The following is a 20,105-nucleotide window of genomic DNA, read 5'->3' as shown; positions in this document are numbered from 1 at the left end:
ATGGGCAGGGACACCTCCCACCAGCCCAGGTTGATCTCTAGTACCAGGGCTTTCAGCAGTCCACTCCAGCCATTGGAATGAGGCCAAAATCCCTCTATACCTCCCTTAATTAGGCATTAATTGAGGTATTAACAGAGCAGCCATCACGTTGTCCAGCCCAAAGCTGGAGACATGTCACCCCTTCTTTTCCTCTGGGCAAGGAAGGGCCCACCCTGATGCCCTCCTGCTTTGGGTGACCTATGTATTTTTTAAATAAATACATCTAAAAATACGCATATTAAATAATATCTATTTAAAAATAGGCAGTTATGGCCCAGTTTCCCCCCTCTAGACCAGAGCAGAGGGACCAGCAGTTTCCATCTCATCCCTCCACCTCTGCCAGCCCCTTGTCTTGCACCTGCTGGGGAAGGACCAAGGTTGGTGATTCCTTTCTTAATCCTCTTCCCCTTCCCCAATTTCCCCACCTTAGCAAAGCCACGTGGATGGAGAAGGCTGCTGTCCCCACCACCTCACCCCAAACTGAGCTGAGGAACCCACCATGGACCCCAAACCTGCCTGGCCATGCAGCTGATTTATGAGCTTGTCCTTCAGCTAATTGGGCTCCTCATGAGACTGGGGCTGGCTGCTGGGAACTGCTGTCTTCTCCAGGGGTGAAGCAGGTCTCCCCCACCTCCAGAAGGTCCCTCTCAGCATCCCCCTCTGCATCCCAAGGGATTTCCACCCCGTTAAGTCATTGCCCTCACCAAGGGTGCTCTGATGCTGTTGCCAGGGTGACCGCAAGGGCCTGATGAAGAGAAATTAATTGGGATGCAGTTGTCAGCTTCAGCTTAACAAACAAGCCCCTTTTGCACTGTGTAAATAAATATTTACACACAGGGAGAGGTTTCCCAGCCCATCGTGTCATGATGGGTGCTGGGGGGGAGCCTTTTGGGGAGAGAAAAGGCCAAACCGGGAGAGAATCGGCCAAGCTGGGAAAGAACCAGGGAAGTTAGGAGAGAACCAGCCAAACTGGTGCCAAACTGCACCCCTGGGGCTGCTCCTGGGGGTGCCAGGGGGGTTATGGTGATGGTGGGACCCTGCGGAGACCCCTCCACACCCTCCCCTTGCTCCAACGTGTGCCAGGATGGAGGAGATTTTGCTCCAAACGTCTCTTCCCACCGGGACCACGAGCTCCTGCTCGCGGTGGGGTGTGTGGGGGGGGAGCTTGTTAACCAGCAAGCACCAGAGTTTTTTTCCTTGCTTTGAAGGGTTACGAAACCTGTGGGAGAAGGGGGGAGGATGGAAGAGCTTAAAAAAGAGCTGTCATGTGTGTCAAACCCCCCCAACCCAGCCATTGCCTGCTGAAAAGGGCTGGCAAGGCGCCGGCAGCCGCTCCAGCACCCATCACGCCTTTGCCCCCACCCACCCACAGAAAATGAGCTTTCTGGCTGAATTTCTGTCTCTCTCTCTCTCTCTCTCTCTCTGTGTCCCGTGGCTGCCAAGGATTGCTGGGGGCAGAGGCTTTGCTGCACCCCAAAAAGCATCCCCAAAGCCATCCAAGTGCTCCCCATCTCTCCCGACACCCACCCGTGATGCTGGGGAGAGGGGGCAGCACTTCCCCCCCCAAAAAAAAACACCCCAAAACACCTCTCGCCCCCTAAAACCCAGGCTGAGGAGGGGTCATCTTATGTTCCCCACCAACTTATTTTGCTGAGGGGGGGGTGTTTTTCCCGGTGTTTTTCCCCATCCCTGGGGGATCAGGGCCTGTTGGTGCTGTGGGTTTTGGGGGGGTCCTGAAATAGGAGCCGAGGGGCAGATTTGGGGTGTCATCTGAGCAAAGCCACGTGGGTGTTATGCAAGCTTTGATGATAGGTTGTAAACAGCTATTAAAGTGATTGACGGGATGAAATTTGGGGGGGGGGGGGAGATGAGTAATAATGATGCAAATAATGAAGGGATGGAGACGTTCCCTCAATGAGGGGAAAGGTTTGCGAGGAGGGAGGAAGGTGTGAGGGAGAAACTGGGCTCCAGTGCTTCCCCCCCTGAGCATGGGGTTGGGTGGATGGGGAGGAGGTTCAGGCTGCTGTGGAGCACTTCAGGTTTGGACACGGGGTTTGTTGGTTGTGGTGTTGGGGTTTTTTTTCCTTCCTAAGCCTCCAGGTGCTGGAGTGAAATGGTCGCAACAAGAAAGGGGTGAAGCCATTTCAGCCACCCCAGGAAATGTGGCAGGTTTGGATTCACCCCCAAAACTCAAGGGCTGAGCAGCCCAAGAAGAGCAGCCCCGAGTTAATTAGGAGAAAGAAGCAGATTAGGGGGAAGACAGCTTCTATTTATACATAAATACTCCAGGAATCAGCAGCGAGGGGCAAGGAGATCCAATATGTGGCTGTTTTAAGAAGCTTTTTGAGCAAAATGTTACACAATCAGTTGCATTTGCTTGGCTTTACCTCCAAGTCCTAGAAATGAAGGGGGAAAATGAGTGACCCCACGCATGAGGAAGGAGAAGGGAGTTTTTCCCCTTTCCAAGAAGAAATCCTGGGAGCCCCTCAACGCAGACCCCACGGGGTGGGTGTTGCTGGAACCCCAGTAGCTCCTTTTGTCCCTTCAAGGTTGAAGCTTTGCACCCCAAATCAGCCAGCTCCCTGCCTTCTCCTCCTGCCCAGGATGTCAAAACCCACCTCAAGATCTGCACACGTGGATTTCCTGGATAAAAATATGCCTGTAGCCTTGCCATGGCAGCAGCAAACTGCTGTCAGTGGGTGCTGACACAGAGCAGAAATAGCTGCCAGCCACCCCCCCCCTTCTCACACCACCCTCACTGCCTCCCCCAGAGCCTCTTGGCTGGAGAACAAGAGGGTTTGGGAGGCCCCACACATGCACTTGGCTCAACATCACCTGGATCAGGGTGGTTTTTAGGGGTAATCAGCCTCACCTTTGGGGCTGGGAGGTCTCGAAGCACCTGGGGTTTGGGTCCTTTTGGGTTGTAGGGTGGTTTTTTTTCCCTCCCCCCTCTGCTCACAGCTGTGCTGAGGTGTTTTTTTTTGGGGGATTCATTTCTCCTGAAGGCAATAAAAGGGAGTGAGGTTGGGGGAGAGGGGGAAAACCTGACCTTCCCAGTGAGGTGCAGTTGTCCCTGTCCCAGGACCCTGCTTTTGGGGTGGCTGCTGTCCCTGTGGTACCAGTCCCCAACCTGTGCAAGGAAAGAGGATGAGAATTTGTCCCCCACTCCCCAGATGTCACTGGTAAGTGGGGGGTTTTTTTTGGCTCTAGGGATGTTGATTGAGGGGGGGAGGTTTGTGTTTCAATCAGGAGAATCTGGCCCCTCCTTGCAATGGCCTCTTGTGGGTTTTCTCTCTTGTTTTTTTGGTGCCACCCGTGAAGTCACCTTAGCCAGGTTGGGCTGCACCAGGTTGGGGTGCGTGTCTGAGCCCTGTGAGTTTGTCCCCTCCCTGTGCAGCTTCTCGGGAGGTTTCTTGAGTTATTAAAATCATTAAATCTCCCCAACACACTGATAGGATATTGCAGATGTTGCCAGAGCTAAGTGAGAGATGTGTGAGCTTCCCTTCCCTCCTTGCTTGTTAAATGAGGGGCTTTTTTGGTGGTGGTTTTTAACCCTTTCTGTGCACAAGTCTCGAGAAGTGTATGTGGGTGTGCAGGGTGGGGAAAGTGTTGGGGCAAACCCACGTGTTGGCCCCAGTGTGGTGATTTGAGGGGGGCACAGCCCCCCCCCGGGATCCAGTTCTGGGGTCCCCAACACAAACAGGACACAGAGCTCGTGGAGAGAGGCCAGAGGAGGCCACAGAGATGATGGGAGGGCTGGAGCAGCTCTGCTCTGGAGCCAGGCTGGGAGAGTTGGGGTGCTCAGCCTGGAGAAGAGAAGGCTCCAGGGAGACCTTAGAGCAGCTTCCAGTGCCTGAAGGGGCTCCAGGAAAGCTGGGGAGGGGCTTGGGACAAGGGCAGAGAGGGATGGGATGAGGGAGATGGATGAAAACTGGAAGAAGGAGATTGAGGTTGGACATGAGGAGGAAATTCTTGGCTGTGAGGGTGGTGAGAGCCTGGCCCAGGTTGCCCAGGGAAGCTGTGGCTGCCCCATCCCTGGCAGTGTTGAAGGGCAGGTTGGATGGGGCTTGGAGCAGCCTGGGCTGGTGGGAGGTGTCCCTGCCCATGTGGGGGGTTGGGGCTGGATGATCTTGAAGGTCCCTTCCAACCCAAACCAGGCTGGTATGTGGGACAGCTCTGGATGGGCTGTGCAGGTGCTGGTGCCTCGTGTGACTGTCGCGGGGGGGGGGGGGAGGGCAGCAGTGCCCAGAGGATTCCAGACATCAGGAACATCCCTGCACCTTCCCAGCCTCTCCATCCTGCCCGCACCATCCCGGGATGTGTTTGCAGGGCTGTGGGATGAATCCTTTAGCATCCTGCGGCTGTTTGTTTCTGCCTGGACCTGGGAAGGGCTGTAGAAGAGCTCCGGGACTTCCCAGCCAGCCTGGGAATTCCAGAGGAAGGCTGACCCAGCTCCAGTGGGCTGGTGGGGATCTGTGCTGAGAGGGGTTGGATGGGATGGGGGGACACCCCCAAACCCCCCCTTGATGGGGCTGTGATGGGGGGTTAGCAGCCTCAGCCCCCCCCCCCCCACACCTGCTCCTGCTGCCCCGGGATGGGAAGTGATTCCCGTGCTCCTGGGCTGGGTTTTCCAAGCCCTTTCCAGGTCTCTGCACCCGTGGCCAATTTCTGGCTGGACCCGTTGCTATGGAAACAGGTTGAGGATGCTGAGGGCCTGATCCTGCTCACAGTGCTGGGCAACTCCCCTCCAGCCTTCCCTTCACCTGGTGTGTCAACCCAGGGGACAAACTGGTGTGGAAAATCTCCAGCAGGAATTCTTCTTGCTGAGGCCAAGAGGCTGGGAACTGGGACAGTTACCCAGCAGTGATCCTTGCTCAGGGTGTAAAAACCCTTCTGGTTGCACAATTGGGAGGCTGTGCAGAGATCCCTACCCCCCCAGATAAAATCAATCCCCCTTAAACATTCTATTGAGCCTTAAATATTGAACTGGGAAAGCATTGGCAGAGTTGCAGAGCCTGGTGCTCTGCTTGAGCTTGGGTTTTGATTTGAGCATCTGCTCCTGCATTTAGCTCCAAGTCAAACTTCTCCTGTGGTTGTATTTTTTTTTGCTGAGGTGTCTCCCACTCGTTGTTGTAACAGTTTGACACCTTGAGCAATGGATCAATTAAGATGTCTGATGTTTGGCTTAGTCCTCATTAGGGGGAGCAGCTGTTTAGAATGGCCTGGGAATTTAAATCCCAGGCAGAAAAACCACAAAACCAAGGAAAAGCAGCAGTCTGGGGAGGCAGGCAGCTCTGCCCTCAGGCTGCAGGAAGGATTTGGGGTTGGTTTAGGTGGGGGTGTATTTTTTAGGATGCTCCCAAGCTGGGAAATGGCTGCTTGACTCCTCCAAAGAAAAAATTCCTGGTGGGCCCAGCTCCTCCCAGCACTGGGAAAGCCACACGTGGGGCAGTGTTTTCCCATCCTCTGCAGATGTTTAGCTTGGGGGTGGGGGGGGGGAATGCCCCAAAAACCTGCTAGAGCTCACCATGGGCCTGGGCATGTGTGGCTTAACCAGACTGGGGTGAGGGAAGTGTTTTCCATGTCATGCTGGGACAGGGATGCCCTGGGAATAATACATGGAGCTTGGGAATGAGCCCTTCACCTTCCATTTTGCTGCCTCCGTGCAGGATGTTGTTCTTCCCTCCCCCCCCCCCCCAGTTTTCCCTTTCGTGTCCAAATGTCCCAAGCAAACAAATCAGGTGGGATCACAGAGCCTCGGTGGCCCCTAGTGGCTGTGGGACAAAGAGCCTAGGGACTTGGGGACCCTCATCTCCCCAAAAAATCCCCCCCAACCAGGCAACAGCTTGGGCCACGAGAAACCCTTCCCCTTCCCCCCCCCCAAGTAAAACGCATGTAGGGAAATAAAGGAGGATAAAACCACCCCAAAAATCAACCCCCACAGCCAGGTTTAATGGGGGAGCACCCAGCAGGAGGATGTGCACCCCACATCCCCCCCCAAGCCAGCCCCATTGCCCAGGATCTCAGGCAACTGCTGGATTTTCCTCATCCCTGTGTTAAAACAAGGAGGGGGAAACGGGGAGTTTTTCTGCTGGGTGACTTTTCCTTCCCGTTTCCATCCGTTTCCCCTCAAGCCTGTTTGCTGCTGCAACCTACAACACCAGCCCCACATGGTTGAAAACAGCAGTTGCTCTCTGCCAGGTTTTGATCCTGTTCAAATGAGCAGTTTTGTGTCTCCCCCCCCCCCCACCAAGGGCACTAAAACTGCCCCTTTCTGAGCCATTTGGCTTCTTTTAACCAGAAAAGAGGGGGGGGGGAACCCAACTGACCCCATTTTCTCATTTTTCTTCCCCAAAACTGCAGTGGTTTGGGGGGGGATGGAGCACCCCTGCCCTGCAGCCCCCCCCCTCCCTGTCCCATGTTGTCCCTCCTTGCTTCCCCCCCCCCCCCCCAATGATAAATAAATCACTTTGCAGGGGAGAACTGGCCTAGTTTCCTGTGCCCTAGTTTTGGTGGGAAGGGAAAAAAATAAATATTAAAATCGGATATTTATTTTGGGCAGTTGCTACATGGGTGTCCTTTTTTTTTTGGGGGGGGGGGGGAAAGGATGAGCTTTTTGGGGTTCTGCTTTGCTTTGCTCCCAGCTCCTCTGCCCTTGATTTTTTTTTTGGGGGGTGGTTTTTAGGTGGGTTATTGCAAATTGCTCTGGAAATGTAGCAGTTATGCAGCCCCCAAACCTGGTGTTTGCTGTCCCGGGTCTAGTGTCATCTTTGGGGGGGGGGGGGGTTTTTGGGGGGGTGCAAAGGGGCTGGTGCCACAGTTGGGTTTTTTAAAGCCTGCACCAAGTGAGGGGCTTTAGAGATGGACACGAACGTTCTTCCCCAGCTCCTGGGGTGGAAGGGGCTGGTTTGGCTGGGGGGGGGGAGGGGGGGAGAAAACTGCTGGAACGCCTTCCCACCTTGCCAAAAATCCTTGGGAAAAGGGGATGTGGGATTTTGCAAGGGCTTCGGGTGCCACCGGGACCTCTGCGCCTCGGGCATCCCGCCGCTTCGAGTTCCCTTGGGGCAATTATTCCTGCGAATTGCTCTTTTCCTTCCTTCCCCTCCCCTTTTCCCCACTCCTGCTTCTCCCACCGCTGCCAAAACAATCAGCCAGGGGTGGGTGTGGGGGGGGGGAAAGGTTTTTTTATGCGGTTTCCATGGGGATTTGGCGCTGGAGCTGTTGGGTGCCGGATCCCAGGGGATGCTTTTTCTTTTCCTTTCGGTCTCTGGCACCGGTGCTGGCTCCCAGGGGATGAGTTTTACCCTTCGCTCCCTGTCACCAGAGCCGGGTGATGGTACCAGGATCCCTGCCCAACCCCGGTATCTCCCGGTCAAGGTCACCGGGGGAGACCACGGGCACCGCCCGCCTGCGCGGGGCCATCTGTTCAATAATAGATGCAATAAACTCCTGCCCGGCGGCCGCTTTAATCCTTAAATCCTCCTTCAGAATATCATCTCCAAAACCCTGCCGGGGGTTCCCCGTCTTGGGGACATCTTTTCCCCACCATCCATCCCACAACTTCTTTCCCCCCCCCCTTTACATCCCTCCCCATCCCTGCATCCTCCCCGGGAGCCGCCGCGCCGGGTTCTCCTGCTCCATAATTGATGGGCTGTGCATGAAAGATGCATCGAAAAGAGTGGTTTCTAATTCAGCAGAATCTCCTCTCCTTTCAGCTTCCCTTTCTTCACGGGCTTCAAGCAGTTCTCTGGTTCATCCCTGGATTTTTTTTCTGGGCATCCAGGGGGGTTTTTGGAGGGATGTGTGTGTGGACCCGGCCTGGAGCCATCTGGGTTTTAGGGGTGCTTGGGGTTTTGTTGTTGTTGCTGTATGGGTGAAAGGGGGGGAATGGGTCTGGCAGACCCATAGGTCAGGTTTTCAGGTGAAACAGGGGCTTTTTGGTCAACTTAATTCATGTAACCAGGTGGCCACATCCAGCCCGTGGGGATGTGTCTTGTGAGCAGCCCCGTGAGGGATGCTCTGCCCATCCATGGGCTGCATCTGCTCTTCCCAGAACCCTGGGTACCGGTTGGAGCAAAACCCATGAGATTGGGGGTGAGGTGGAGGAAACCCACCCTCCCGTGGGCCCAATCTTGTGCTTTGCAGGTTTGTGGGGTCACCCAGAACAGAAAATCCTAGAGCAAAAGGGCATCCACTGAGCCCGTGGCTGTGGAGCTGAACCCACTGGGGAAAAAATGAAAATAACTAGGGATTATTTTTCACAGGGAGAACTTTAGCCCGTCTCCCCACCCCACCTTGCACCCCAGAGAGGCTGGGTGGGTTAAAACCAGAGAAACAAACAACCAAGGTGCTGGGGAGGGGAAGTTCTGGGCACCCTGAAAATGGGGCTGTTGGGCAACACCCTGTCCCACCCCAAATTGATTACTTAGCCTCCTCAGACCATCATGGCACAAACCACCCCAGCCCTGCTGGGCAGGGTGCTGCTTTTTCTCCAGTATCTTCTTCTTTTTGATTCTTTTTGCAAGAAACCCCCAAACCCCAGGACCCGTTTCCCCTGGTGTGATTATCTTTTCATTCCCCTACACTGCTCCTATTCACCCAGCTCCTGGGAGTTGGATTTTGGTGGGGATGAAAACCCCACTTTTCCACAGGCTTTTCCAAGCAGGGAAGGGACAAACACCTTTTGGGTTCCCCACCCCCAGCAACCACTTTGGCACTGAACTTCTCCATGAAACCGAAGCCCCGGAGACGTTTTCCCATCAAAATAAATTTAAAAAAAAATAAATTATCCCGTAATAAATATTAATTAACATGAATTATTCAGGACGCAGCATGACCCTGGTCATGGGGGATCTGTGCTGGGGAGTGGTGAGGTTTTCCTGGGGTGGTTTTGGTGTTATTGAGGTGGACAGAGAAGGATGCTCGAGCGCGCGGGGGAGAACACAGCAGACCTGCAATCATTGTTATAGATAGCATGATTTCTTTTTTCCCATTTTTGTTTCATTTTCCTTTTTATTTGGACATCGCAGAAGTAGCCCTGTGTAGTGGAGAAAAGTGCAACACACACGATATTTAAGAAAAGGAGGGAAGAAAACCAAACCAAACCACCAAACGCCACCTCCGCCAGTCGGAGTCGCACGCGGAACCCGGAGCCCTCGCGCACGAAGGTGCCTGGTTTGTGGGGTTTGTGGGGGGGTTTTTTTCCCCTCACGTCATGCAAAAAAAGGGGGAAAAAAAAGAGTTAAAAAGAAAGATTAGAAAAGAGAAGTCAAAGACCCCACGAGAGATCAACCGGGCCCCTCGAAAGAGCAGAAAACCCCAAGTGTTGCTTGACTCGGGGAGGGAATTCGCTGCCCTCCGGCATCTCCAAGTGTTTGGCACTCGTGTGATTACATTAGATCATTATATATATATATATTTAATACAGTCTATTCAAGAGAGGAAACTGCCACAATATAAGATAAAAAGGAAAAAAAAAAACCAAACCCCAAACAAGAACACTCACACTACAGACTGCATGGTAGTTAGAAAAGCCAAGCATCCCCACCCTCCCCACACATAGAAAATCTGTCCCTTTGCTCACAGCAGCCAAGTACAAGCTTTAAAAAATAAACCAGCAATTCTTCCTCTAGGCCCTTCCTTTATAAAAATTGCGGGTTGTTTTCTTCCCCCTCCCCCCCCCCCCCCCCCCCCCCCCCCCCCCCCCCCCCCCCCCCCCTCCCCCCCCCCCACCCCGGAGAACCTTAAAACACGACTAAAATTGAAATATATAGATATATATTATTATTTTATATCCTTTCCCAACACCCAAAGACACCCACGTTAAAAAAAAACGAATCAGAAGGAAGGGGGATCGCGTGGGACATCCAAGTGCACAGGTTCATTTTTGCAAGGTAAATGTAAACAAGGTGCCCGCTGGGAATGGCCCTGGTTGGGGAGACCCGGGGGGGGGGTCTTCTTTTTCCCTGCCCCCAATCCCTCTTACCCCCCCCCTTTCTAGCGTGGCACAAGTTCCATCCACCCCAGGAATTCAGCGCCGCGACGTCTCGGTCCGTCCCTCGCCGGGGTGATGGAGGGGGGGGGTTGTTTTTTGGAGTGGGTGATGATGATTTTCCCCCCCCCCTCCATGACGATTTTTCTCTCTCTTGGCAATCCTGATGGATTCGTCTGGTTGTATTTGTTGCTGAGCCGGGGCTGGCCTGGCTGCCTGCCCTCCTTTCCCACCCGCCTCTCGGGAGGGCAGGACGCGCGTCGCCGGGGTCGTGGTTCTCCTGCTGCTCCCTCGCTGGGATCTCGTGGGGTTTGCGTTTATTTTCTTAACGGTTTGGGGTTTGTTTGGGGTTTTTTTTGCCAATAACTTGCACCCTTGTAAACTGACCCTCCCCCCCCTCCCCCCCTGCCACTTCCCCTCTTCCCCAGGCCCCTCCAGCTTCAGCCCAGCGTCCCCAGGGAGGCTTTAAACATCGGGAGGGGCCTTTTCTGTGAGATTCTGCAGCACGTCATCAATCCTATCATCTTCAATCACCACTGGAAAGCAGAAAAAGAACCGTGAGGAGCAGGCTGCTTGCTGGGCTCCCCTCGGCCAAGGTCACCCCAGGGTGCTGGGCACTCTGTGGTGACTTTAGGGGTGTGTGGGGAGGGGAGTCCTGCATCCCTGGTGCAGCTGGTGTGATGCCCCAGGGGGAACCTGCTCATCCTGGCTACATCCCGTGGGATACCAGGTGCTCCGTGCCCTGTCCCGGGGGAGGGTGCTGACACCCTGGCAAATTGCCTGGATCCTGGTGCCGTGTCCCCAAGGAAGGTCCCTTCACCTCTCTACCCTTGGGGAGGTCCCCGGGAGCACGATGTCCCCAGGGAAGGTCCCTGCAGCCCAACACCCAAGGGAAGGTCTCTCTGGGGTGCGATGCCCGATATCCCACAGGGATCCCGGTGCACAGTGCCCTGTCCCTGGGGATGCTCCCTGCCTCCTGGGAAGGTCCCCGGTGTCCTCTCCCTTGGGAAGGTCCCTGGGATACGTTGCCAGACATCCCACAAGAAGCCTGGCGCACCGTGTCCTGTCCCCGAGGACGGTCCCTACACTCCGGGAAGGTACCGGGCGTCCTTCATCCCCGAGGAAGGTCCCTGGGATGTGATGCCCGACATCCCGCGGGGAGCCCGCTGCACCGCGCCCCGTCCCTGAGCACGTTTCCCGGCCGCCCCGTCTGCGGGATAAGGTGCCCCGACATTCCTTAGGGATGCCCGGCTCACCCTACCCTGCCCCCGGGGATGTTTTTCCCACTGCCCCGTATCCCGGGAAGACCCCTCTGGGACACGACAGGCAGGGAAGCCCCCCTGCCCGGCGCCCTGTCCGCCGGGGCGCTCCCGCATCCTCCCTCCCCATCCCCCGGGGGGGCCGCTCCCGTTCCCTTTATATCCCGCTTCCCTCTTCCCTAGGGAAGATCCCGCTGCCCCCCCCTCCCCCGTCTCCCCGCCGGGACCCACCTCTCTTGCTGCGCCCGATCTGCCCCAGCTTGGGGGGCCGCTTGCCCTGCCCCCCGGCCAGGAGCCCGTCGGGGCCGCGGAGCCGCACGGGGAAGGGCAGTTGCCCCACGGCCGCGTCCCCCGCCAGCTGCCCCTCGCCGTAGGGCGGCCCCTCCGACATGGGGGCGGCGGGGGGGGACCCGCCGCCACCGCCGCCCCCCGACAGCCTCCCGGGGCGCGGGGCCCGCGGGCCCGGGGCAGCGGGGGAGGCGGGGGGGGGGGGCGCGACCGCCCCGTCACATCATCCCGGCCCGGCCCGGCTCTGCTGGCGGCTCCCGCGGCTGCGGTGGCGGCTCCGGTGGCTCCGGCGATAGAGGAGCGGGAGGCGGGACCGGGAAGGATGGGGCGGGAGCGGCACCGCCCCCCGTGGGCTGCCCCAGAGCCCCGGGGATCCCCCCTCCCCCCCCCCCGCCTCTCGGGCTGCCCCACCCGGCCCGCCCCGCATCGGACCCCCGCGGAGCTCAGAGCTGCCCCACAGCATCCCTAGGGAGCTCAAAGCTGCCCCACAGCATCCCTAGGGAGCCGGGAGCTGCCCCATAGCATCCCTAGGGAGCCGGGAGCTGCCCCATAGCATCCCTAGGGAGGTCAAAGCTGCCCCACAGCCACATCTGGGGAGCTCAGAGCTGCCCCATAGCATCCCTAGGGAGGCCAGAGCTGCCCCACAGCCACATCTGGGGAGCCCCAGTCTACCCAGAGCATCCCCAGGGAGCCCTGAGCTGCCCCGCAGCAGCCTCTTGGGGATCCCCGGGGCTGCCCTAGAGCATCTCCAATCCCTGGGGTGCCCCACAGCACCCCTTGGGAAGCCTAAGCTGCCCCATAGCCACATCTGGGGAGCCCGGAGATGCCCAGCGGAATCCCCAGGAGCCCAGAGGGTCACTGGAGCTGCCCCACAGCATCCTTAGGGACCCCGGAGCTGTCCCACCACCCTGCAGATCCCCAGGGCTGCCCCACAGCACCCTTGGGGAGCCCGTGCCTGTCCCCAGGGAGCAGCAGCTCCACCCCACATCTGCAGCTCAGCCCCACATCTGCCCGGCAGAGCCTCTGGCACTTCATGGGGGGCTGCAAAGTGTGTGTGTGGGGGGGTGGGGGTGTGGCCTGGGTGCTCTCTGCTGTCGGTTCCCAGGACGTGTCCCTGCACCAGCCTTTCCTGGGGGGCTGCGGGAGGGCTTTGGGGTCCCTGCCAACTTCCCACTGGGTTTTGTTTCCCAGTTCAGCCACCGGGATCATTGCCCGGCAAAGCAAACCCGGCTCAGGAAGGGGGGGGGGGGGAGGGAGAGGGGAATGGTTTTGGGGAAGCCCACCGAAAATGTGGGGGGTGGGGGTGTGTGGGGGGGTTTTCAGACACCCCTGGTGCATCCCCTGCCAAGCTGGGGGGTGGGACAGCGGGGGCAGCAGCACAAAAAAATCCATTGGAAAGGAGGGGTTAGGGAGGATTTCTCTGGGAAGCAGGAGCTTGTTATGGGGATGGGGGACACAGGGCACCCTGCAATGATAGGGGGTGCCTATCATTGGTGCCCGGGGGGGGCTGTTCCCATCTCCACATCCCTGGTTTGCTGCAATCCTCAGCTGCAGGAGCCCCCCCAGCACCCCCACACACTCCCAAGCTGTCAGCTCCTTACATAAGGGTGCGGGGGAAAGCTTGGGAACAGGAGGTGGAAGGTGGTGGGGAAAGCACAGACCCCCCACCACCACCAAAAAAAGAAATAAATATATATATAAATAGGGTATTTTTAGACTTCACATGATGGCCTGTTCCCCAGGGAAAAAGCCCAGGCTTGGGGCTGCATCCTGCACCCCTCTGCTTTGGTGGGGGTGACCACCACCCCACTATCCCCAGGGAGGGCAGGAGGCTTTTTGGGGTGGCTGGTCCCCAGGGAAGTGCAGCCAAGGAGACAAAACCTTGATATGGCACAAGGAAGGGGGGGTGGGAAAGGCTCCAGCCCCTCATGAGCTGTGGCAAGGGGTTATCAAGAAGCCCCTCAAAAAAGGGTGGGGTGTAGGGGGGGGAACCAGGGGCTTGACAGGCCTGTGACTATTGATGGGGACAGGTGGAGCCATCCAGGTTTGGTCAAATATGGAAAAAAGCCTCAAAATGTGAATGTTAAAGGAGAAAATGGCTTTTATGTAAAGGAGTCGGGTCTCAGCTGGGCCTGGATCAGGAGGAGGGTGGTGTTCTGTGTGTGATCAGGGAGAATTTTCCCTCTGGGAACGTCTTGGGAGTTCCTTGTTTGTTGTTTTTATTCCCTCGATGCACTTTGAGCTGCTGATCAAAGGAGATTTCATTTCCTGGCAGCAGCAGCAGAAGGGTGTGGAGGGCAAGGCAGGGTGAGAGCTGTGGGAAGAGCAAGGGATGTCTCCTCAGAGAGCTGGGAGTCTGGTTTTTCCCCCTTGGATCTGGGCTTTTTTCTGCTGGGATTCAAGCTTTTCCCAGTGGGATTCCAGCTTTCCTGTTGCAGGCAGGGTTTTGTTGGGCAGCCACTGCCATCTACAGCCAGCAGCTAGGCTGGATGAGGCCCTGCCTGGCCATTCCCAGCACCAAGGTTTTGCTCCTTGGAGAATTTCCATTGGGAAATGAAGCTGCTGGGAACGTGCCACGGAGCACAAGTGGCCTTTGGACACTGCCCAGCCGGGCCTGTTAATGTTTAACAAGGAAATAACCCACTTCTGTGTTTAATCTACTGGTTTTCCAAGCAGTCGAGGGAAAACTCTTCCCTTTCAGAGTGCTGGGGAGCTCCAGGGAAGGGGAACACGCTGGGTCTTCCCTCAAATCCCAGGGGATGCTTCAGTCCCAGGAATTTTGACTCTTCTTCCTCCAGGCTCCCAAAACAGGAGCTCCCCCGACCAGCCCTGTGGTGACATTGAACCCTCCACAGCAAATGTTCCTTGAAGTGTCACTTGGGGATCATTAAGCCCTCTCAGGAGCAGAGTTTTGGCAAAATGGGGGAGTCAGGGAAGGGAATTTTCCTTTTCTGTGTGGAATTTGGGAGCTCTGGCACCGTTATGGACAAGGGGTTGGGCACAGGTTTAGCACAGAGGGACTTGATCCACCCCCCTCATCCCAACCTCCATCCCTGCTCCAGACTGGGTTTCCCCTCCAGTTAAAGACCCAAATCAAACACACTTTCCATCCCATTTTATTCCTTCACATCCCATTTTTCTATCCCAGCTCCAGCCAAGGGCAGGAATCAGCCCCTGTGTTTTCCCCTCCCTGTTGTGATCTGGTCACAACAACCTGATGTCCTGGATGGTCACAAAATGACCCCTGTTGGCAACATGAGCTCCCTCAAATCCCACCCCCCTGCTCTGTGAGTCTCTGAGCCAGGTGGTAGCATCACCAGAACTCCACAGAAGCCACAATCCATGGATTTTTTTCTTCCCCACAATGTATTTATAAGCTGGGAATGTCAATAACCCCCAACACAAACCTTGAGAGTCCAACTCTACCACAAAGAGCTTGAAACTGCAGCTCTGAGAGAAACTCCTCATCTCTCCCCAAAAAAACTTCCAGGGTGGGATATGAGCCTGGATCAGCTGGATCAGCCTTTGAAGAGCCTGGATCAGCTGGATCAGCCTTTGAAGAGCCTGGATCAGCCTTTGAGGAGCCTGGATCAGCTGGATCAGCCTTTGAAGACCCTGGATCAGCCTTTGAGGAGCCTGGATCAGCTGGATCAGCCTTTGAGGAGCCTGGATCAGCTGGATCAGCCTTTGAGGAGCCTGGATCAGTTGGATCAGCCTTTGAGGAGCCTGGATCAGCTGGATCAGCCTTTGAGGAGCCTGGATCAGTTGGATCAGCCTTTGAGGAGCCTGGATCAGCTGGATCAGCCTTTGAAGAGCCTGATCAGCCTTTGAAGAGCCTGGATCAGTTGGATCAGCCTTTGAAGAGCCTGGATCAGCTGGATCAGCCTTTGAAAAGCCTGGATCAACCTTTGAAGAACCAGCTCTGCACCCCATCTCAAGCCCCCCCTGCTCCCTCCCCTGCCCCAAAACCAACCACCCAAGCAGCCAGGCCAGAAAAAAAAACAACAACACCTTTGCAGCTTTAATGCCAAAAAGCTTCTCCCTGCCCCTTCCCCCTCAACCCCCCATCCCCAAGGTGACCACCAACGTTCAACTGTTGTACAAGGGGACCACCCTGGAGATGACCTGGCGACAGATCGGGCACCTCTTGGGTTCGGGAAGGCTGTGGTAACACGGGTGGCAGGAGCAGACGTGGCCACATTCCAGGAAAACACAGGATTTGGTGCTGCTCAAGCAGATGACACAGGAATTTTTGAGGCTCTCTCCACCCTGGGGGTTCATTTCCCTCATCAGACGTTCCTGGGCCTGTCGGAATTCCTCCTGCATCTGCCTGAGGTGCTTCTTTGCCCGGCGGTGTCGGTACTGCTTCCGGAGGAGGAAGAGGAGGATGGCACAGGTGGCACAACCAAACAGGACAGTGAGGATTTTCCAGAAACGGGCATTGGCTTCTTGTTTTTCCAGCAGGGAAGAGAAATCAGCCCCACTCAGGTAGTAGGGCATGCCCTGCTTGGGGGGCTGCAGCTTGATGGTGGTGTTGTCCAGGACCAGCTCTCCAACCCCCGTCAGGGCTGTGCCCACCTTCAGCATCTGCTCGGTCTCCTGGATGCCCTTGGGTCTCTCCCCACTGATGTAGTGGCCCAGGACGTCGGTGAAGGATTGGACAGAAGGGTGGAATTTCTCGTGGACAGTCTCCAGGCTGAGCTCAGAGGCCTCCAGAGGTTTCATCACCCTGACGGCGACGCCGGCGCCGTCCTCGGGGGGCCCCAGCTCGAAGGGGGTGGTGTTGGTTCTCTGGTGGATGATCTTCTCATAGTCATTCCTGGGGAACCATGGGATGGTTTGGGTTGGAAGGGACCTTCAAGATCATCTAGTTCCAACCCCCCTGCATGGGCAGGGACACCTCCCACCAGCCCAGGCTGCTCCAAGCCCCATCCAACCTGCCCTTCAACACTGCCAGGGATGGGGCAGCCACAGCTTTCCTGGGCAACCTGAGCCAGGCTCTCACCACCCTCACAGGGAAGAATTTCCTCCTCATGTCCAACCTAAATCTCCCCTCTTTCGGTTTAAAACCATCACCCCTGGTCCTATCACTGCCCTCTCTGGTGAAAAGCCCCTCCCCAGCTTTCCTGGAGCCCTTCCAGGCACTGCTATGGAAGGGGATGAAGCAAATCCCAGGGGGAACATCTCCCCAAGGGCTGGCAGGGAAAGGCCACGTGGGCTGACCTGCTTTTTTTGGGGGGCTTCCAGCTGTCACCTGCCCTCAGGGAAGTTCATTTGGATGGGACTCACTGGAAAGCAGCACTTCTCCCCTCGTGGTGCTGTCCAGGTGTGCTCCAGGCCCTCTGCCTTCACCTCAACACTTCCCCACTCCCTGTGGAAGCAGCATGGGCTTCCACCATCACCAGGAGAGCTCTTTGTCCCCTCTAACCCCCCCTCATCACCCCAAACCAACCGAATTCCTGCTTTAAAGGTGTCATTTTGCTGGGGAAACACCATCCTGTGGCCAGCTCTGCAACAACAGCCTCGGGCTGCTCAGAAATGCTCTGCCCACTCTATGTGCTCCTCAGCTACAGCCCTTACATGGACTCTAAAAACCCAAATGTGCCCCATTTTGACAGCTGCAATGGGACCAGTGTGGGGTCTGGGGCACCTGAGGGGCTCTGGTTGGGCCATTCCAGCCTGTCCCCCCACTCGGGGGTCTGAGGGTTGGATGTTGGTGGGTGCCAGGCACGTACCAGAGGTGGGTGGTTCTGTTCCACACCATCTTGTGCTCCTGCAGAGTCAACCTCTGAACGACTCCCTTGCAGTTCTCCACAAACTGGCTGCTCAGGGTCTCCTTCACAGACCTCACCACACCTGGGAGACAAACCCAAAGCAGGTGAGAGGTGCTCATTAACCTTCTGCTGGTTCATTTTCATCACACAGGGCTGAAGAGCCTGAGTGAGTGTTTTGAGCTGTCCTGGTGGGCACAGGGGGAGCTGGGCTGGGCAGGGCAGTGGATGGTGTCTACCCCCCTTTCAGAGAGGCTTTGGACACCATCTCCCATAACATCCTCACAGGGAAACGTGGCTGGGGTGAAGGGGCAGTGAGGGGTTAAGAAGTGTCCAAAGGGCAGAGGGTTGTGATCATAGATTCATGGAATGGTTTGGGTTGGATGGAATCACCTTGATCCAACCCCTCTGCGTGGGCAGGGACACCTCCCACCAGCCCAGGTTGCTCCAAACTCTGTCCAACCTGCCCTTGAATCAGCAACACAATGACCTGGATGAAGGGACAGTGTGTCCTCTCAGCAGGTTTGCTGATGATTCCCAACTGGAAGGAGTGGGATCCACCAGCTGTGCTGCTGTCCAGGGAGACCTGGGTCCTGCACCTGGGGAGGAACAACCTTAGGAACCAGGACAGGTTAGGAGCTGACCCACTGGAGAGCAGCTCTGTGGAAAAGAACCTTCAAGTCCTGGTGGACAAGCCCACCATGTGGCATCCTGGGGTGCCTGGTGGCAGCCAACATGGCTTCACCAGGGGCAGCTTTCCAGCCACTGTTCCCCAAGCCTGGAGCACTGCTCGGGGTTGTTGTGACAACCTGTGCAGGATCTGACACGTGGCCATGATGAAGAACTTCATCCATTTATCCTCCACCCCTGGAACAAGCCCGTCCAGGTCCCTCAGCAGAGCCTTCCCACCCTCAGGCAGATCAACCCTCCTGCCCAACTTGGTGGCATCAGCAAACCGACTGAGGAAACCCTCGACAACTGGGAAAGACATTGGGAGAGAACAGGCCCTGACCCTGATCCCTTCCAACCCAACCACCCCGTGCTGGGAGCAGGCCGGGGCTGAAACCCACCCAGCCAGGACCACCCCCCCACACACCTCCCTACCTTCGATCACGGCGTAGGGAACGCATCTCCCCGGCGCCTCCAGCAGCACCGCCCGCAGATCCTCATCCAGCTGGATCCTCCTGGCGCCCTACGGGAAAGGAAACGGCTCAGCCGCCGGAACTAGGCCGCGGGGCCAGGCCCGGGCCCGTGCGCGCTGCCCCGGGGGCCTCTGGTACCCACCGCCAGCCCGCGGGCGACTCGGGCATTCTGGCGGTAGAAGGAGTAGAGCAGGGCGGTGAGGGCCGTGCTGGCCGCCAGCAGCGCGGCCTGGGCCACCGAGGGCCGCCCGCCGCCCTCCATGGCCGCCGTTACCGCGGCAACCGGCGCACGGTGATGACGCAACCCGCGGCGCGCCGGCCGCTGCCGCCGTCACCATGGAAACGGGGGGCGCCGTGGCCGCCATTGCTGGAGGGGGTGGAAGGATGGGAGGGAGGGGGAGGAGGGAAAGAAGGCCCCTGAGCTGAGCAAATCCTTGTTGGGGGGTCGGGAGAGGCAGAATCTCGGCCCCGGCGGGTCTGGGAAGGGGGAAGGAGGGAGAAGGAGGGGGAAGAAAGGAGAAGAAAGGGGAAGAAAAGGGAAGGAGGGGCAGATGGCGGCCCCACGGGGCCTACAGGGGAGGGTAAATTCCAGCCCTGGGGCCTGAGAGGGGCAGGTCTGATCTCAGCCCTCCCCACCCTAGAGCCTTTTGGGGAGTAAACCTCGCCCCCACACCCCCAGGGTCTTGTTGGGGGGGTTTAAAGCCCGGCCTCGTAAGGCCCCGGTGGTGAGGGGGATTGCTCCAGATCCTTGCCATTCCTCGGGAGTTTGGTGTTGGGGTCTAAATCCCAACGGCTTCAGGGCCCTGGGGAGGGGGGCAAACCCCCCCCCCCCCCCGCAGGGCTTTGGGTGGATGGAGCTGCTTCAGTCTCTGCCTGCTGTGAAGCTTCAGGGGGTGTCAGGTCAAATCCTCTCCCCCCTGGGCTGGACGGTGGGGGGCTTCTGCCCAAACCCCAGCCCTGTAGAACTGGGGGGGGGGGGGTGTGCACATTGACACCCCCTCAGCGGGGTGTGGGGCAGCTGCACCCCACAGCCCCGAGGTGCCCCCCCCCCACACTGCGAGGACACAGCACAGGGCTGTGGGGATGCAGCCCCCAGCCCCATTTTTTAGGGTCCTACTCCCCCACCCTATTCAGGGCTGTGCTTAGCGGGGGGGGGGGGGAGAGGAAAACAAGACCCTGCTCCCCCCCCACCCCCTCCCTCTTGCCATCACATATTCCGGGAAAGCGGCACGAGGAGAAGACAAAAATAGTAGTTTTGGGTAAATTATTGATGTTCAGGGCCTCGAAGCTGCTTTTGGGGTGGAGGAGGGGGCTGCAGGCCAGCCTTGCTCTCCGCCAGGGATCCCAGGGGCTGAAACCCCCAGCCCAGCCCCCCCAGTTTCCCCCCCCCAGCACCCCAGCTCTATATTTAAGAATCACCGTTTCCATGACTACCCTTCGCAGCTCTTCCCCAGCCCTTGGTGCTGCAGAGAGGGTGTGGAAAGCTCTGGGGACCCCTGCAGCGCCCCCCCCCCAACCTTACCAAGGGTAAATTTGCTATGAAACCCCCCCCACCCTTCCCAAAACTGCCTCCCTTAACTCCTCCTCTCCCGTTTGCCCGGGTGAGACACAGGCG

General features: G+C 57.4%; 2 protein-coding genes across 2 annotated transcripts; both read right to left on the bottom strand.

Moving 5' to 3' along the window:
- Positions 1-10,413: 10,413 nt before the first annotated feature.
- CAMK2N1 (calcium/calmodulin dependent protein kinase II inhibitor 1) lies at positions 10,414-11,856 on the bottom strand. The gene is made up of 2 exons (XM_051637139.1): positions 11,521-11,856; positions 10,414-10,566 (listed from the first exon to the last, which is right to left on the bottom strand). The coding sequence occupies exons 1-2, from the start codon at positions 11,678-11,680 to the stop codon at positions 10,496-10,498; spliced, it is 231 nt and encodes a 76-aa protein (XP_051493099.1). The 5' UTR covers positions 11,681-11,856; the 3' UTR covers positions 10,414-10,495.
- A 2,821-nt stretch (positions 11,857-14,677) lies between these two features.
- Positions 14,678-18,770, bottom strand: MUL1 (mitochondrial E3 ubiquitin protein ligase 1). Its single transcript, XM_051637121.1, has 4 exons — positions 18,633-18,770; positions 18,453-18,540; positions 17,313-17,433; positions 14,678-16,396 (listed from the first exon to the last, which is right to left on the bottom strand). Exons 1-4 carry the CDS (start codon positions 18,750-18,752, stop codon positions 15,667-15,669), a joined length of 1,059 nt encoding a protein of 352 aa, XP_051493081.1. The 5' UTR covers positions 18,753-18,770; the 3' UTR covers positions 14,678-15,666.
- Between the last annotated feature and the right edge of the window lie 1,335 nt (positions 18,771-20,105).

The sequence above is a fragment of the Apus apus genome, chromosome 20 (genome assembly GCF_020740795.1).
Source record: "Apus apus isolate bApuApu2 chromosome 20, bApuApu2.pri.cur, whole genome shotgun sequence".
In the NCBI taxonomy this organism is placed as follows: domain Eukaryota; kingdom Metazoa; phylum Chordata; class Aves; order Apodiformes; family Apodidae; genus Apus; species Apus apus.
This window is presented reverse-complemented; position numbering and strand designations above follow the sequence as displayed.

Excerpts from the sequence above, each read along its gene's own strand:
- MUL1 (XM_051637121.1), bottom strand. The coding sequence starts at position 18,752 with ATGGAGGGCGGCGGGCGGCCCTCGGTGGCCCAGGCCGCGCTGCTGGCG. Across the intron at positions 17,434-18,452 it reads TCCCTACGCCGTGATCGAAG|GTGTGGTGAGGTCTGTGAAG; the intron begins GTAGGGAGGTGT and ends TTTGTCTCCCAG. Across the intron at positions 16,397-17,312 it reads AACAGAACCACCCACCTCTG|GAATGACTATGAGAAGATCA; the intron begins GTACGTGCCTGG and ends ATGGTTCCCCAG.
- CAMK2N1 (XM_051637139.1), bottom strand. The coding sequence starts at position 11,680 with ATGTCGGAGGGGCCGCCCTACGGCGAGGGGCAGCTGGCGGGGGACGCG. Across the intron at positions 10,567-11,520 it reads GATCGGGCGCAGCAAGAGAG|TGGTGATTGAAGATGATAGG; the intron begins GTGGGTCCCGGC and ends TCTGCTTTCCAG.